Genomic DNA, 19,514 nt, shown 5'->3' with positions numbered 1-19,514 from the left:
TATATATATATATATATATATATATTATGATTTAGTTAGGCAAAAGTCTGTTTTCCTCATTGTGACAGTTTCCTTCCATGTGTCTTTGTGTCCTGAAATTAGAGCATCATTACATCCTCTATAGGGGTTTACATTATAATCTGAATGGAAAACATGCAACATACGACATATTGATGGTGATTAAAATAGCAGAACAAGCAACTCCTGACTTCTTGTGGGCCAGTCAGTGTAATCTTAACCTTACCTTGAATGCAAAAGGAATGCCGAGGTTACTGAGAGTTAAGCCATTTAAGTATTGGACACGCTTCCTTGTCGGCGGCAGCATTTATTTGGCTTTTCCTGCATGATTTTGTCATAAGTGGATGATGATAAACCTGAACCCGAGTCATACGTAGCTCAGTCGTAGCCACCGGGCAGTAGATTCTTATGAACCAGGAACTCATCACACTAAGGCTACGCTGCTGTCTGCCTTAACCACAATTCCCCCATCTTATTTTAGTGTATCTCTGCCCAATGTGGTAAAAAGGCCAGCTGAAGGGTAATTGCTAACAGTGTGTCTGAAAGAGAAGCCTTTTAGGAAAATAAACACACATTTCAATCTTGTCCAGACAGATAAAGTTCGGCAAATCAATCATTCTGCAAATGGACAAGATGAACATTGTAAAGGATGTCGTGGAGCGATCATGTTGCATTTTTGTCTTTCAGAATGGTAGATGTATGATCTGATACAGGACAAACATCTTAGTTGGTTTCACCTGGCTTCACTCATCGTTTGTCTTATTTAATGCTTCATAATATCCTCCAATGCAACAACTTACATTTGATGACCTAAGGCAGTGCTCTCGAACCACTGAATCTCAGACAGTGGTTTTGGCTGTTTGATAAAGCTGTTGGAATTTGGTTTTGTGCATTCTGGACGTGCCAAATTCTTGAAAAAAGTCAATAATTTAATACGAATCTCTTCTATTAATGTTGTGTACAGCACATATAATACTGCTTTTACTGCAATGATCCTGTTCTGGTCTTCATCAGAAAAAATATACGCTGCAGTGTTGGTCCACCTACATAAATATACCTACTCCACATGAGACGCACATGATGAACATTAAAGTCCATGTAAATGATCCAGCGGCTCCATAATCAAATTAGTGTACTCGGGTCACTCCTTTCATTCTCCAAAACACTATGCATTGAGAATAGTCTTTTGTGTTCCAACCATAATAATGACCCTGTGAACAAATTTTACACAAAGTTAGTTTTGGCAAATGCTCCTCAAAAATGTGCAGTGCCTAGTTTCAAAAAAGGTTCCCATATTTCTAGCTTTAATTTTGTTGATTAATCTGTTTATTGGAAAAAAAGTAGTTGCGGGTACTGGACCAACCAACAAACCTTGACATTGGCTCAAAAGTCAACACTTATAACGAATTACTAAGTACAATCTACTAAGGGGTTGCCTCTAACGTAGGGCTTGGCGATATGGTCTTTTTTTAATACCTCAATATTTTTAGGCCATATCGCGATACACGATGTATATCTCGATATTTTGCCTTAGCCTTGAATTAACACTTGACATATACAGTAATCTCAGCAGTATGATGATACTATGTGTCTACATTAAAACATTTTTGTTCATACTGCATTAATATATAATAATTTTAAACTTTCATGCAGAGAAGGAAATCACAACTAAGTCAATTGACCAAAACTGTATTTATTAAACAGTTATTAGCAGGTGACTTTTCAAATGATGCTACATATTAGCAGTAAGGCTACTTTTGGTAGCAACGCTTTTGCCCCACACTTGACAAATTAGAGTTGTCTATTCGACATCTTCCCGCTTGAAGCCGAACCACCGCCAGACGATGGACCCCCTGCTGTCTTCTTGGGAATTCATTTTTCATTTGTTACCAGATTCACACCTTCTTTCTCTCGTATTACCAGTCGCACGGCTTCGCTAGCATCACAGCTAACGTTACCCATGCTGTTACCTCTCTGCTCCGCGAGGGCGTATAAGTATGTGATGTATGATGTGACAGTATGTGACGTGTGTAAGAAGGTGCGCTTACTGTTTGTGAGAAGGAGACAAGAAGGAGTGGGAAACGCCTGTAGTGTAATGCCCACAGCTAAAAGCAGCTGCTTCAGAATGCATACTCGAATATCACGATAAAGTAATTTTCTATATCGCACAGAGACAAACCCGCGATATATTGCGTATATAGATATATCCCCCAGTCCTACTCTAACGGTTCATTTGCTTTAATTTTGTTTTAGACCACGATGGGTAATAGCCTCGACATCTGTCAGGAGTTGGCCATACATCCTGAATATAAAGTCTTCCCAGAAGTGAGGAAGTTTTTATTGAACTTTTTTGTCTTTATGGCCCTTAGTTGGCACACAAAGTCCAGTGCATATAGAGTCAGTTTATTCAAGTTTTGTCATCAGTTGCAAATTATACATCTGATGTATGCATACTTGCCAACCCTCCCGGATTTTCCGGGAGACTCCCGAAATTCAGTGCCTCTCCCGAAAACCTCCCGGTACAAATTTTCTCCCGAAAATCTCCCAAAATTCAGGTGGAGCTGGAGGCCACGCCCCCTCCAGCTCCATGAGGACTTGGGTGACATGTGGAGAGTGTGTCTGCCCAGTGATGTTATAACTGTAGAATTATCGATGGCGAGTTGTTGGTTTCTTATGTGGGTTTATTGTGAGGCAGTTTAATTAACGTCCTCCCAGCGCAGTAACAACACACAAAAACAGCAGTCACGTTTACGTCTACCACTCTACCGTAAGGCAGTTTGTCTGCCGTAAACGGCATGTGACACTCTTAAACAGGACAATACTGCCATCTACTGTACATGCACAACACCTCCAGGCAACTTCAACCCTTTACTAATCCTACATTTACATCCCATCTCCCCGGATTGTAAATAACCTAATGTAAATAATCGAATGTATTTCTAATGTATATACTTGTTCTTATGCTGTGTGAACTTACTATGTTCTCTGCTCGCTGTACTTATCCTACTAAGTAAGACCTACACTGTTTCAATGTCCATTTCTCTGTTGATGCAATTGTTGATGACTGAAGTACTGATATCAACCAAAGCTCTTCATTCCACCCCCCGGATTGTAAATAATTTAATGAATATACTGTGAGGATTAACTCGTGTGATGACTGTATTATGCTGATAGTATATATTTGTACCATCAATTGATTAACATGGACCTCGACTTAAACAAGTTGAAAAACGTATTGCGGTGTTACCATTTAGTGGTCAATTGTACGGAATATGTACTGTTCTGTGCAATCTACTAATAAAAGTTTCAATCAATCAATCAATCAATCATGCATATGTGACAATAACATCTACTTTAGAAAGTGCAGTGCACAACTGCGCACGCAACAGCTGTAAATAACCATGCCCCCAATCCCGCCCCCAACCACGACTCCCGCCCCACCCCCGACCCCCCACCGCCCGAAATCGAAGGTCTCAAGGTTGGCAAGTATGGATGTATGCATTGAACGAAATGAATGAACTGCATCATCTAACCAAAGCGGCTCAGTTAGCTATACTGTATTACTCAGGAAAAACATTCAGACTAAACTTTAAGTATGATAAAATGGATACACATGGTCAGCAGTACAAAAACAGAGTAATTCAAACACCAGATAAATATCTATCTTTAACACATAGCTTGCTGCCCCCAATCCTAATATTCCTGCTGACATGACTTTGATGTTCTCCGATTGCACATTTGCAATAAGTGCTCACCAGACACAGACTCACCACTAATTAATTATACTGAAAGATAAACTATAAAACAAATGGGATTAGAGTCATGGCTGTCCAGAGAGCGATACAACTGCTTCCATCTGTTGTGGGGCTTTTATCTCCATTTAAAGCGGCGGTACACAGCTCCGCTACACCCCAAGCCGTTGGGTCATCCTGGCTGGCTGTTGGGGAAGCCGTTTTTCAAAGCCGCGTCCACATAATGTATACTGCTTGCCTTTTGTCATTCCAGTACGATTTCTGATCAAAGATTAACTTGTGTTCACCTCACTGCAACCATCGAGGCCAGATTTTGTATAATATTAGGCGTAGAAGCTATTGCTTGTACAGCAACACACAAACGGCGCCGCAATCTTGGATTGACATCATGTTATAAGTAATTGTAAGCATGCTGTCAATGCTTTATTGTCACATATTTTATGGTGAGTTGGATATTTTCTGCTTTAAAAGAAATTATGTATTTGTGGCAAAAAAGAAATTGGAAAAGAAAAAAAAATCGAAAGAAAGAAGTAATGAGTTTTGGTGGTGAGCCACATCATTTCTACTACGTCAGGTTACTATTAGCCTGAACTTGACTGTGTCTGTATGCTACTGGCCATGCCTCCACCCACAAAGACAAAAAGAGTAGATGACTTACAAAAGGGTTCATTCTGTGCATGACAAACACACCCAGGTGCTAACATGGAGTTGACACTCTTGCAGCTTGTTTAGAAGCGACACACAAAAAAAAAACATGTACAGACATAGCAGTGTATTTATTCTTTGATTTAATGGGGTTTGTTTGTTTGTCTGGCTGTTGTATTAGTTAAGGAACATAGTTAAAAAATACTTGGGTGGATTTTTTTAACTTTCAGGAAATGTCAGGAATAAGATCGAAGACAAGTGATTGGGTATTTTTTTTTATGTTTATGGAAGATATTGCTTGGCAGATTTTTTATTTATTATTTTGATTGCATGTATTTATTTCTTTTTTCAAATGAGTTGTTTCAAAATTTAATTTTCATTTTCTTCGTGTTTTCGCCTCTTTTACACCGTTCAATTAAGTGTTTTTTTCATCATTTATTCTCTACAAAAAAACCTTCCTTAGAGGGAAAAAAAATGTACAACGGAATGACAGACAGGTTTACCCTTTTTTAAAAAAATATATTCATCTGTTTCTATATATGTTTATTGTGAGAAATCGTTTAGATGATCAGTGTTTCCACAAAGATAAATATCATTAATTATTAATAATAACATAGAGTTAAAGGTAAATTGAGCAAATTGGCTATTTCTGGCAATTTATTTAAGTGCGTATCAAACTGGTAGCCCTTCACATTAATCAGTACCCAAGAAGTAGCTCTTGGTTTCAAAAAGCTTGGTGACCCCTGATCTATAACCTTTTGGCATTATGTTGGATTTTATCATCTAAGGCAACATTACTCCTGATCACAGACTGTACAAAGAAGTGAAGTTAATTGAATATATTTCTAAAGTGTTTTTCTCTAGCAAATCAAAGAGCTTTACATCGGGAAACCCATTATCTACATTTTAAAGATACATTTAAACCAGTGTGGGTGACAGTGGAAGCAGGTGGGTGAAGTGTCTTCCCCAAAGACACATCGGCAGTGACTTGGATGGCGGAAGCGGGGATCGAACTTGAAACCCTCAAGTTGCTGGCATGGCCGCTCTACCAACCGAGACACGCCACTCCAAGACTTAGTTACATTCAGTTTTCCTACAGCTCTTTACAGTATATTGTTGTTAACTATGCTGTTTTGGTTGCTACCTTCTCGTCAACTCTGATACTGCCATTACATGTGTCTTTCGCCATTATATGTCCACTTGGGAATCTAGTTTTCTCACGTCATGTTTTTTTTGCTTTGCTAACTGCACTGAAAACATATCAAACTACATCAACAAGTCATAAGACAGGAATTTACTAATATTCTGGGAAAAAAAACATAATTTTAATTAACAACTTTAAACTTCTGTATTTTTCCAGGTGTAGTCTTCTAATCAGCGATTATGTCATACAACTAAGGTTTGGCTTTCTATTTTACCCATACAATGGTCAAACTTAAAAAGAAGATGATCTGGCACCATTGTGTTATATGGTCTCGTGAAATAACACCTATTGGACCGTGACCCACTTAGAAACTAAGCAGAGTTATACATGTAAATTAGCTCATTGGTTGTTACGTTGTGCTAATTCAAAGCAAATGCTTTGAATTACCATTTGAACGTTTTTTCCAGCCTCGGCGGGTCATTGGATGGTTATATCTCAATTAACATTTCATAATGCATCTAAAAGGCTCCATTGTTACTGCAGTGTAACAGATGTCCCCTGTTGTAAAACTGTAAATGTAAGGATGATGACCTTTCCATGAAAATCATTCTTGCAATAATTCGCTCCATTCTTTCCAGAGACATCATTTTAAGTCCTGCTCCTAACTTTGCCAATACATAAAACATGCCCAGGATTGAGTTCATTTTATTTCTAATGACCACAGTGGAAGTAATATGCACTCATTACAAAGTTAGTATAAAAAAATATGATTTTTATTGCATCCCTTTTACCAGGGGTCCCCAAACTACGGCGGAGGTCCCAAGTTAAAAAATGTTTTTTATTTAGGTATTTACATAAGTACATATCACTGTTAAAAATAAAAAATAAATCATAAATCTTTTTTTATTTTTTTATTTGCCCTGTCCAGCTGCTCAGGCATATCATATTGTTGATGTAGGTGCTTATATCTGCTACACAGATCTATTTTAGAATCGAGAAGTATGGGATACTTCTCTTGTTGCCTTATGTATATTTGACTCTATTAAATGTTTGGATAGAGTTTTTCTAAACAAACCCAGTTTTCTTGTAAGTAATATAGTCATTTATCAGAGCTGTTTATCTATGTTATGGAGTAAGGCAGTTAATTAAAGAACTCGCACTCTATGGATTTTGAATCGATACTGAATAGAATCGTTATCCTCAAAAATCGTTTGGTGGCCAAAAGATTCACTGTTCCAAAAAAAAATAAAAATAAATATATATGGTATATATACACAGAGAGAGAGAGAGAGAGAGAGGGAGAGAGAATGTATATATACACAGTGTTGGTCAAAAGTTTACTTACACTTGTGAAGGACATAATGTCATGGCTAACTTGAATTTCTAATAATTTCTACAACTCTTATTTTTTTGCAGTAGAGTGATTGGGGCACATACTTGTTGGCCACAAAAAACATTAATGAAGTTTGGTTCTTTTATGAATTTATTATGGCTCTACTGAAAATGTGACCAAATCTGCTTTGTCAAAAGTATACATACAGCACAATGTTAATATTTGGTTACATGTCCCTTGGCACGTTTCACTGCAATAAGGCTTTTACTTGCCATCCACAAGCTTCTGGCAAGCTTCTGGTTGAATTTTTGACCACACCTCTAAAAAAAATTGGTACAGTTCAGCTAAATTTGTTGGTTTTGTGACATGGACTTGTTTCTTCAGCGCTTAAGTCAGGACTTTGGAAGGGACAAAGGGACAGAAGTAGAGTCTCGAAAACACGAGTACATATTATAATAACACCAGAAGAAGATGCTAGATTTTTTTGCCAGTTGTTTTTATTAAAAAAAATGTCATTAAAAGTCTGTTAACACTTAAACAAATCTCAACAAAGTAAATTGTACAAAAAGGAGCGACAATTATAAATGTGGCAAAACGAAAGAAACATATATATTACTACTAATTCATAATAACTACAGATGTCCAATAATGGCTTTTTGGCCGATATTCCGATATTGTCCAACTCTTAATTACCGATTCCGATATCAACCAATACCGATGTATACAGTCTTGGAATTAACACATTATTATGCCTAATTTTGTTGTGATGCCTGTCAAGCCCTGACTTGGATTGGTTTTGCTCCTTCGACGCAGAGGGAATATGGGACGAGCCAGGCGTGAGTTCAGATACATAGTTATTTATTTATACACTAAAATACAAAAAGGCAAAACAAAGGGCCCCCTCGGGGGCAGATAATAATCTATACTAAAACTTCAAACAAAAACAGCACAATGGCATGACTATCTATAAATAAACAAAAGATACTATCAAAGATACACAATAAACCAAAAACTATCACTGAGGCAAAAATTACAAAGATCTTACGTGGCGTGGTCAAAAATAGTTAACAGCGTGGCAAGGCATGAAGGTTGGCAAGGCAAGGTAGGTGCGTGGTCGTGGTGAGTAAGCATTAGCGGTATGCAAGCAAAGTTCCCAGACCGATGAAAGGAAAGCAAATGACTTAAATAGTAGCTGTGGTAATGAGAAACAGGTGCGGGACTCAGGGCAGGGGCGTGACTAGGAGAACAGGTGGAAACTAATGGGTTGCTATGGAAACAAACAAAACCAGGAAGTGCAAAACAGGAAACAAGAGTCCAAAAAACATAACACAACATGATCAAACATAAACCCAGATTAACAGGCATGACAATGCCCCGCTGGATGCATTAAACAATGTAACAATGTTTACCAAAATAAGTGAACAACTTCAACTCAAGTTATGGAAAAAAGTTGGAGTCCTATTAGCAGGTGTGACGTAACCCGCTGGATTTGTGATGGCTTAAAAACGCTTGAGAAAGTGGGACGCTTTGCTTGGCAGAACGCAGATTTTCTTACCCTGGCCAAAGAGGTTATGTTTTTGCCAATGCTTGTTTGTGTGTTTGTTAGCAACATAACTAAAACAGTTTAGGATAGATTTTGATGATCTATTCAGAAAATGTCCCAAAAACAATTCCTCTCATTTTACGAACACTCTTCACTTTCTGCTTACACCATTCTACACCCCCCACCTTGCCAGCCCCTCTGTGCAGAGGATTCTGGTAGATGTGGTTTATCAGTCAAAAGGTTTGGGGACCCCTGCCTTGTACGTTGCAGACTAAACTAGTTTCCTTTCAGATTGATTTATTTTCATGTCGCTTAGGCACAAATAAATGTATGCTCTCAATGTTCACATTGTTTTAAAAGCTAATGAATTTACAGGGTGTTCTTGCAGTAAGTAATTCAGGTCATATTAGCCTTTTTAGGGCTGACAGGAGACTTGAGGCGTCAAGACTTACATGTTACTGTAAACTCTGCTAGCATGTAATGAGATGCTGATGGGTCTACCAGGGCCTTCTGCACGTGTCTGTGAACTAGGCTGCCTTAGTCTTCCTGTCCTGTCAGACAACCACAATAGAAACATACCCAAAATGGTGTCGCCTTCCTAGTCAATTAGGTAGGTTCTTGCCTTTTGCACACAATGCAAAGTGTTAGTCATGTGATGAATTAAGGAAATTGAATCTTCATACTTTACAATGGTGTTTTTTATCCTGTAAAGGTGTGGTAAATGTTGCAAACACCATTAAAAAAAAAGTCCAAATACATTCCTTACCCGTGGTATGTCACCTCTTAGGTGCACGGAAAAGAGTTAGAGGACAATTAGGAAATGGAGCCGTCTGATACCATTAACCCACAAATTATGTTAGCACAACATGAAAAGACGTCATATCGCTCAAAAATATTCCTGGAATGTTGCTCTTTTAGTGCATTTCCCTCAAGAAACCCCTTAGATTTGTTGAGGTTGGCTTTTGCAACAGATGCCTGTGAGTTCGCAGCTGGTTTTAATCAAAACTTTCCAAAAATAACGAGACTGAATTCCCAACTGTCTAAATCCCCACATGACTAACTGTCCTCTGAAAGTCCGGTTTGTCGCATAAGTCGACATGTTTCAACAAAAGGCTTGGAATCTATCAAAAATCAAGTGTGAAACTGTTTTCCGTGACACTAGAGAAGTTGCCAAATTATACGTATGTCATTGCATCCATCCATCTGTCAACATTTTACCGTTTATTCTGTTCTGGGTTACAGGCTTGACTTTAAATAAAAGGAAGGCTTTCACAGGGCATTTACCATTCTGTATAGCTAACGATAACGATGACTGCACACAAGTCAGCCGGGTGAACCACCACACTCTCAATGACCATGTCATTACAGTAATTCTTATTATTAGTTCTGTGCATTGCGTTATTTCCACCTGATCACTCACACAGAAACACCCCTCCAAATGTATCCACCCCTGCTACTAATGCGTGCACAAAAAAAATCATGGTTCAACCGTGCTTAGCTTATTGGTCAAAACAATTACTTCTACTACCAGTTATTACTGATAACCAACACCTAGAACAAAATAAACATCTATATATGAATAATGGGTCCCAGCCCTGACCAAAGTCCATATTGTGGTGTAATGTATATCAAACAAGCCTGCTCAGTGGCCTTGTGGTTAGAGTGTCTGCCCTGAGATCGGTAGGTCGTGAGTTCAAACCTCGTCTGAGTCATACCCATCCATCCATCCATTTTCTACCGCTTATTCCCTTTGGGGTCGCGGGGGGGCGCTAGTGCCTATCTCAGCTACAATCGGGCGGAAGGCGGCGTACACCCTGGACAAGTCGCCACCTAATCGCAGGGCCTCAGTCTTACCAAAGACTACAAAAATGGGATATATTACCTCCCTGCTTGGCACTCAGCATCAAGGGTTGGAATTGGAATTGATTCCCGAGCACGGCCACCGCTGCTGCTCACTGCTCCCCTCCCTTCCCAGGGGGTGGAACAAGGGGATGGGTCAAATGCAGAGGGTAATTTCACCACACCGAGTGTGTGTGTGACTATCAGTGGTACTTTAACTTAAAGTAATCAAATTTCTCTGTTAAAAAAAAAAATTGGAACAAGTACTGCTGTATGCTCTGCTCTGCAAACACACACAGAGGAGTCAAAATGGTGCCCCCTCACAAACAAATTCACAAAAATTCTTAACTTCCAATAACCATAGTACTACAATAATAAATGTATGAAAAAGTAAAATGCACACACATTAACAAGGTCAGAGAACTGACAAGAAAGGAGCAGACAGAGGGAGAGAAAAGTATTAGGGCGGGGGTTGGGGGAGAGCAGAGCCGTACGTGTCTGTGTGTTTGTGCTTAGGCTGAGGGGCCGCTCTGGAACAAGAGTAGAGAGTGTGTTTTCCTCCGCTGTAATATTATTTTGTCCTGGCATATAGAGCGGTTTCATCACAATCAAAACTTGATGTGGTTACTTAATGTGCTGTGGTCATGCTTGTGAGTGCCATGAATGTACTCCACGCAAATAGTGGAATGCTACTGACTGAAAAACATCAACAATCATACTTTGGTGTCTGTAAAGTATTAGCCCACATTTCATGTTTTGTTCGTACCCACCTAGCTCAACAACGTATGTAATTGTACTAGCATGCTTGATGTGCTGCAGGTATCACAATTAATATCATAGGGACTCACTCGATGGACATTTGTCCGTTTTGTCCAGCTGCCCAGGGACGTTCTTTCCAGCTCATTTTGGGTAAGCACTCCATTTTTGTTGACGTAGCTCGGCTCCAAGCTCCACATTTACCATCAAGTCACGCTGGTTATGACTCACTCGGCTTCTGTTTGCTCTAACGTTTCACCTTCTTTTTGCGCTTGCTAAGCTTCTATCAAATCAAATCATATCAAACTTTATTTATAAACTTTTCCTACGCAGGCACATGGCAAACTCAAAGTGTTGTACAAAAAATTAACAATAGGAGAAGAGAAGAAAACATAAACACACATATTTGCACACGGCACTGAGGATTTGAGGCGTCCACACTGGAGAATAACTAAAATTAATGCCATTTTAAAAAGGCAGGTTAGAGCGTACACCCTGGACCAGTTGCCACCTCATTGCAGGGCCAAAACAGATAGACATACAACATTCACACTCACATTCACTCACTAGGCCCAATTTAGTGTTGGCAATCAACCTATATCCAGATGCATGTCTTTTGAGGCGGGAGGAAGCCGGAGTACCCGGAAGGAACCCACACAGTCACGGGGAGAAAATGCAAAATGCAAAATCTACACAGAAAGACCACAGCCTGGGGATCGAACCCAGGACCTTCGTATATTGAGGCACACGCACTAACACCGTTTCTACTGTGCTGCCCCATATGATAAAACATATGTAAAAATTTAAATGTGAATAGTATAGATATTACATCAATAAGTTAATCAAAAAAATAACAATGAGCGAATAGTATAAATATTAATGAGTAAGATATAAAACAATACAATAAAATAATAAAACAATGATTGTTATTTCAAATCCTGATTAAAAAGGTATGTCTTTAACCTTTTTTTAAATGTTCTCTGCAGTCCTGAGGCTCTCTGGCAGGCTTTTCCACAGTTGGGGGCCATTGTGGCTAAGTGCTGCCTCACTGTGGGCCTTTGTTCTGATATTTGGTAAAGCTAAAAGGCTACTGCCAGAGAACCTCAAGATCTGCAAGGGTTGATAGGGTGAAAGCAGGTCAGATGGATAAGAAGGTGCAAGGCCATTAAGACATTTAAAAGCAAACAACTTTAAAATCAAAAGCATTTCATCCTTTGTATAATCAGGTTAAAAAAGATAAGTTGTGAATCCTCATTTGTCCAAAAATAGCCATCTTCGTCATCTATTACAAAGTCTGCAATGTTTAGAACAGACACGAGTTTGTTGCCGGAAGTCGGAAGTGCATTCCTATGGGAACGGAAACAAATGCGTTGAGGAAATATGTTGCGGTTGGGGAAAGAAAATTTGGTTGCTTAAAATTACCAAAATACATTAAATATTGTACATATTAAATACATATTGTTATGAACGTGTCTGTTATATATATATATATATATATATATATATATATATATATATATATATATATATATATATATATATATATATATATATATATATAATTAAATTTTCAGCACAATCCCGTTCAAGATTAGACAAACAGTGTACAGGGTAACGGAACAGAAACGCTGAGGGGTCACCACAAGGCGCCCAGTACAAGATGGTAAAAATATAGGAGCCCAGTCTGGAGTGGGAAAAAGCCTCCATAGCAAAGCACATATACATATAACAACATACATCTCGAGACTTGCAACAAAGTGGAGCAAGGGGGGGCTACGGTGGCAGGCTGCGGCTCTTCAGGCAGCGCGCTGCAAACAGCTAAAGGTTCTATGACAAGCATTACCGACATTGACAGGTAGTGGTGACAATAATCCAGTAGGACAAACAGGTTCAAATAACATCCGGCTGATTGACACCAGGTGTGGCCAGGTGCCAATCAGCCGCAGCTAAGGGGAAACAGCGCTTAGGGAGAAAAACAAGAAATAACCAAAATAAAAGCGCTGACAGGAAACAAAGACACGGAGGAAAAACAAAAACCTAACCAAACCGTCAGGGACGAACTTGACAGTAGCCCCCTTTCCCATAACGGATACCAGATGTTCTACAACCCCCCCCCCCCATCCCCCGCCCCCGCCCTCCCAAAAAACAGTCCAAAGTCAAGGGAGGGTGGAGGGAGGACAAGCTGGTGGGCTGCCAGACTAAGTATCCCTGCAACCAGCGGGGAAGAGTCAGGTGGCGACGGCGAGTTGAACGCCACCGCAATTGGGGAGGCGGTTGCCCATGAAACGGCCATATCTGTGGCCGACAAGAGTATGATGACGCTCTCTGCTGGCCCACCGGACAGGATGGTTGCGCTCTCTGCTGGCCCACTGGACAGGATGGTGACGCCCTCTGCTGGCCCACCGGACAGGATGGTGGCGACCTCTGCTGGCCCACCAGACAGGATGGTGGTGGCGACCCCTGCTGGCCCACCGGACAGGATGGTGGTGGCGACCCCTGCTGGCCCACCGGAAAGGATGGTGGTGGCGGCCCCTGCTGGCCCACCGGACAGGATGGTGGTGGCGACCCTGCTGGTCCACCAGAGAGGATGGTGGTGGTGACCCCTGCTGGCCCACCGGAGAGAATGGTGGTGGCGCCACCTGCTGCTGGCCCACCAGAGAGGATGGTGGTGGCGCCCCCTGCTGCTGGCCCACCGGAGAGGATGGTGGTGGCGCCCCCTGCTGCTGGCCCACCGGAGAGGATGGTGGCGCCCCCTGCTGCTGGCCCACCGGAGAAGATGGTGGCGCCCCCTGTTGCTGGCCCACCAGAGAAGATGGTGGCGCCCCCTGCTGCTGGCCCACTGGAGAATATGATGGCGTCTGCTGGCCCACTGGAGTGCGTGATGGCGTCTGCTGGCCCACCGGAGATCGTGGTGGCAACTGCTGGCCCACCGAAGTGCTTGGTGGCGTCTGCTGGCCCACCAGAGATGATGGCGCCATAGGTTGTAGACCCACCGGAGTGCGTGGTGGCGTCTGCTGCGCCACCGGAGTGCGTGGTGACGTCTGCTGGCCCACCGGAGTGCTTGGTGGCGTCTGCTGGCCCACCGGAGTGCTTGGTGGCGTCTGCTGGCCCACCGGAGAGGATGGCGCCGTAAGTTGCAGACCCACCCGAAATGATGGTTGCAGATAGGTTGCAGAGCCACTTTCGTGAGTAGCTGTGCCTCCTCATCTGCACACCCACTGTGTATAGTGGCCACCTACCTGTCTATAGAGGTGTTTTCTATGAGTGGCCACTATAGACCGGTTTGGCTGAATTCATAAATTGTCTTGCATACAAAATAGCATATTGAGTTAACTGAACTTGTGTGCGACAAATTATTTTTAATGCCAAGAGTACAAAAAAGCATATTTTTAATGTGTTCATTATCACAAATAAATAAAATGCTGTCTTTACACCTTACACCCTGTATTTACTTTTATTTTCAATTATATTATATATTATAGTAAAACAATAAATTATGTTGCTGTACACATAACTCTTTTAAACGCATATGTTTACAACTTTAATAAAAGTAGTTGTTAAACTATATTATGAGCTCATTAAAAAACAACGGCCAGCAGGAGGTTTAGTCCGAACTGATGTCCTTTCCTTACATCTGGTAAATTGCCAAATTTGGGGAGAATGGAAGTCTTATATACAGTATGTTTGTCTTGTGTTTACTGGAAGACATGAACATCTTTTATTTTTGTAATTAGGTTTCAGTGGGAAGTCAGCAATGTCAGTGGGGTTCTGGCTCACATCTGGGAGCCAGACTGAAATTGGGTATACCTGGGGCTTCGGAAACTACTCAAAACTTGCTGAGGCTTCATACTTGATATATTTATGTCTAAAGGGTGAAAAGCAATCAGCTTGGGTGGGCAGACATTGCACTCTAGTTAATGTGTGTTTGACCGGAGTATTCACACTGGATTTTTGTTGTTGACAGGGCCACAGCTGTCAATGGGAAAGCAAGAGGCCTTTGAAACCTTTATCACGGACCATGATGACCATCCCATCATTGAAAACAACAGGAGCCTACTCAAAGAGAGGTATACATTATCAAGGTGAATGATATTAGGATGGACAGGGGCATCTGAGGTCAAAAGCTCAAATCCCGACAGATTATTGGGACTGTTGTATATTGAAGACATTTAAATTTTCATTTAAAAGTACTGAGTTTTTAAACATGATCAAGATACATTATGTTTTGCTGCAATGTATATGAAATAATATTTGTAATAAGTAAAAAGTACCAGAAATACATTTCTTGTTACAGGTCTGCACAGGCCAGAAAACTTGGGGACCAACTTCAAGACACCAAACAAAAAATTAGTAAGTTCTCTGTGGATGCATTCATGTCATGCTGAGCTTTAATTCTACGGTGAACCTTATATTACGGACCATGATACTACAATACTGCACGCTTTTAACATTATGTCCCAGTCTCTGCTTTACTGCATAAGTCCCATTAAATTCTGCCTTCAGTCTTTTTTGGAATTATCTCCATCTCTGGTTAAGTTATCCTGGAAAACTATTTATCCTGCGACAGGTTAAAAGTTATGCGTATGCATGTCTGCTCTTACCTATGGCTTAGAGCAACATTAAGGCAAATAACTTGACTTTGTGGCTAACTTTAGTGACATTTTAGACCCCATAAAGGACTTGGCACCAAAGACAAAACTAGCGACTAGTTAAAAAGTGGCAGAGAAGCAAATAGTGGTAGTGGGTGTGTTGTTTACTAAGTTGACTGTGTGCAGTTCTAAAACCAGCTGAAACTTTGAGGTAGTTACAGTTAACGGGTAATCTAAGTGGACCATGTTTCAATCAGTTTCCAATGCTGTTTCATTGTCTGACAATAAAAAGTTAAAATAAGTGACAGAAAACTAATCTAAGAATTCTGCTGTTTTAAAATACTGTCTACTGCATGTGTACTGATAGATGGGGAGAACGATTTGAAACTATCAACTTTTGATGTAAACTTAAGATGATTAATTTCCAATGCAAGTAGTTTTCTACAGAATGGCATGCAAACAGTGACCACAGGGAAGGGAAACATTGGCAGTGAAAACTTTTATTTGAAGCACTGTTGAACCAAATGTATTTAAAAAGGCTTGACAGGTTGATTAGGCAACAAAATGGTGGTTAGTTATAGACAGTTTCAAATGTGTGTTGTCCTCTTATTACAGGAGTGAATGACAATATCAGGAAGACATTCTAAATTGAAAAGTCAGTGGATGGAAGACCTCCAGTTCAGGGACAGTCGGCTAGGAGAGGTGTGAGGATAAATGCACAGGGCATACTACAAGTTTTGCAGAAAGTCTTATGATGTTGGCAACATGGGGTTGTCAACTCTAAAGAGTCATGTGGAAGGGCAAGGCTACTTCAAGACAGGAGAAGGAATTAGCTGTACAGCCAACGAAGAACCACAAACAGCCACATAAAGTGTCAGCTATTTGACTGTGTTTGTTTTATGATACAATTATCGTAATTATTTATTCACGGATAAGTCATAGACTGCGCATCAAATGTCTTGAGTAATAATCAGAAACAGTCCGTGTAAATGCAATTTACAACTGCGGAAAATAACACTTCCAAACAATGACAGTAATGGGGGACTGTATTAGTGCATGATGTGATAACTTCTCTCTAACAGCTGAAGATCCCCTGGAAAATGGAATGGGAACCCTGGAACTTATATGACAAAAAAGTAGGCAATTCAGACATTACATTAACATGCAAAATAACAAATACCCACTGTGGATGACAAAAGTAATGCAAAATTAATAGAACAAGACACTCTTTAGACATATTAAGAATGGCTCTCGGCAATCAGACAGTGGCAATCAGACAATGGCTCTCTGTCAATGGAAAAGCAAGAGGCTATGATAATTAATAACATAATTTGGGAAATTTTAAAACCATTAACTTACATCACTAATTTATAATGATGTAAAGGCACGGCATCCTCATGGTTGTGTGTACCTCTGTATCACAGTACGGCTCATTTTCAGTACAGTCAGTGTACAAAATACAAACCAAAAAACTACTTAGCATTTGTGTAAACAGCAGAAGAAGGATGTTGCAGTGCAAATCAAACATTTAACCCAGATTGGATACTAATTTATATGATTTTTTTACCCTCTGAAAGCACCAACTTAGTCTGTCTAATATGTTGAAGTTAGGTAAAGCTAAAATGTAGAAAGACAATCACCTACTTGTTCAAATATGCCGCCATCCCTTTACAGTGAGGAAGGGAACCTTCGCGCGTCTCCATATGTTATTTCTCTATATTTTATTGTAGTAATAATGATGTCACACTTACATTAGATATATTACAAATGCTGTAGAAAGTCATGGAGTATAATAAATATTTCCGCAAACATACCGGCGATGTGCTGACAGAGACTGGAAGGCTGGGGAAGAAAACCTACCTTTTTCACTAGGCTGAGAGGTAAGAATAGCCACAGCATCATCTCAGGTTTGTGCCCTGCATTTTATCCGCAAATAAGCATATGATGATTTTTTTTTCTACATTTAAAACAATTCCTTATTGTCTACATCACGTGTAATGGTGGAGCTTTGGTCAACATTTTGCATAGGTTTTGTTTTACAGACCATCTTCAAGACACTTTGTGACTGTCTCTTCACAATGCGCTGTTTTGTGTTTTGAGTGGTCTTATTTACGTGCCGGAATCTTCCTCTTGGCCAAGCCCCTTTTGAATGTGTCTCCACCCTGTCAGCCATGTTGCAATTTTGAGTGCGTCCATATTGAGTCAACTGACATATATAAATTTAAACGATAAGCTACTTTGTAGTAGAAATGGAAACAGACGTGGGGACGGTGTGTCGTGTTTGGGAGAGTGGCCGTGCCAGCAACCTTAGGGTTCCTGGTTCGATCCCCCGCTTCTACCAACCTAGTTACGTCCGTTGTGTTCTTGAGAAAGACACTTTACCCTTGCTCCTGGTGGGTCGTGGTTAGGGCCTTGAATTGCAGCTCCCACCATAAGTGTGTGAATGTGTGTGTGAATGTGGAAATAGTGTCAAAGCGCTTTGAGTGCCTTGAAGGTAGAAAAGTTCTATACAAGTATAACCCATTTACCATAACAGCGGAGGATTTTAGCATGCATGTGCATGTACGAGCCAGTCTGCCCCACAACAAAAGGATAGGGAAAAATAATGAACTTATTGACTACAAATTTAGTCTACAACTGAATACAAATGGCAGACTCACGCAAAGTTCTTTGGGTTAAACCTCTACTACAGTATGTATGGCGATATCCACTGACGTAACTAAGGCAAAATACTTCACTTAAGTCTCAAATTCCAAATGGCTCATCTGGAGCAGGTTTGGAAAAAGGCAAGATTGTTTTCTAAATATATCCGCCATTTCTCCAGTGTGATTTCAAAATTTAAGGACTCATGGGAATCCCAAATACACAAAAACAGGTACCAACATGTATGAATAGTTGGTTTTGCGTGATGAGGCCCCTAAATGTTAAAAAAAAAAAAAGATTAGCTGTATAGTTGGAATTATACAGAATATGAATAGTAAATATAATAGATGCATAACAAAGTTCACACGGACAAACATGAACACGTTACTGCAGAATACATGGAAGTGGCCATACGAGGACAACAACGCAACAGCAGGACCATTATCTGCTTCTTTGTACGAGGCAGAACAGGAGGAGCATTGACAGAGCCCTACAAAATAACTTCCAGCAAGTCACTATTGTGCCTGGTACTGCTCAAACTGTCAGAAACAGATTCTATTAATTATGAACATCCTACAGCCTGACTGGACTTTGCTAGATAACACCAGGATTTTCGATTTGCCATTGGCACCTTATGGTCTTCACAGATGAGCCCAGGTTCAAATTGAGTATGTTACGAACGTGGCAGAGATGTGTGTGGACGTTCTGTTGCCTGCAACATCCTGTTGCATAACAGGTTTGGCGGTGGGTCAGCGATGGACTGGGAATGCATAAGCCCTTTAAGTTTCAGGAACTTTTGGTTCCTGGAACCTCTGGTTCCTGTAGAAGTGTGTGGTTTGTATTTCCACTGCATTCCACAGTTGAGGGTCGTTTATACAAATCAGGCTGATGACGTATAAAGGAATGATTTGCTATATTTCTACACTGATACCATGTAAACACACGGACAATATTAGGTCGCAGTTCTTTTACTAAAAAGTAAGTAATTGAAATACAAAGCAATCATTTACAAAATGATATCATTTAAAAAATAAAGCTTACCAAAGTGTTCATTAAAAGTCAGGCTCTTGTCCGCAATGTCCAACAGTCACAAAATCTTCCTCTCGGTAAATGATGAATTAACGAGGGTTAGGCGATTCCTTTTGGTCAATTTCAGCTGTCAATAACAATATATAAATAATACATGTCAGGGTTTATCTCACTTCTACAACACAAACATATTGGCTTTTGCATTAGCTTGTTAGCATTAGCA

General features: G+C 40.3%; 1 protein-coding gene across 5 annotated transcripts in view; it reads left to right on the top strand.

The window, feature by feature from the left end:
* kif6 (kinesin family member 6) overlaps nucleotides 1–19,514 on the top strand; it is a 116,859-nt gene that overhangs the window by 67,370 nt on the left and 29,975 nt on the right. For all 5 annotated transcript variants that reach the window (XR_009806191.1, XR_009806192.1, XM_061895678.1 and 2 more), the window contains 2 exons: nucleotides 14,995–15,097; nucleotides 15,325–15,380. Coding sequence is in view for 3 of the 5 variants with exons in the window: in XM_061895678.1 (XP_061751662.1) it covers nucleotides 14,995–15,097; nucleotides 15,325–15,380 (159 nt within the window). In the remaining 2 variants the exon portion in view is untranslated. The remainder of the gene's footprint in view (nucleotides 1–14,994; nucleotides 15,098–15,324; nucleotides 15,381–19,514) is intronic.

Source organism: Nerophis ophidion, linkage group LG03 (genome assembly GCF_033978795.1).
Source record: "Nerophis ophidion isolate RoL-2023_Sa linkage group LG03, RoL_Noph_v1.0, whole genome shotgun sequence".
NCBI classification, from domain to species: Eukaryota; Metazoa; Chordata; class Actinopteri; order Syngnathiformes; family Syngnathidae; genus Nerophis; species Nerophis ophidion.
The sequence above is the reverse complement of the archived record's forward strand: the minus strand, read 5'-3'. Positions and strand labels throughout refer to the sequence as shown.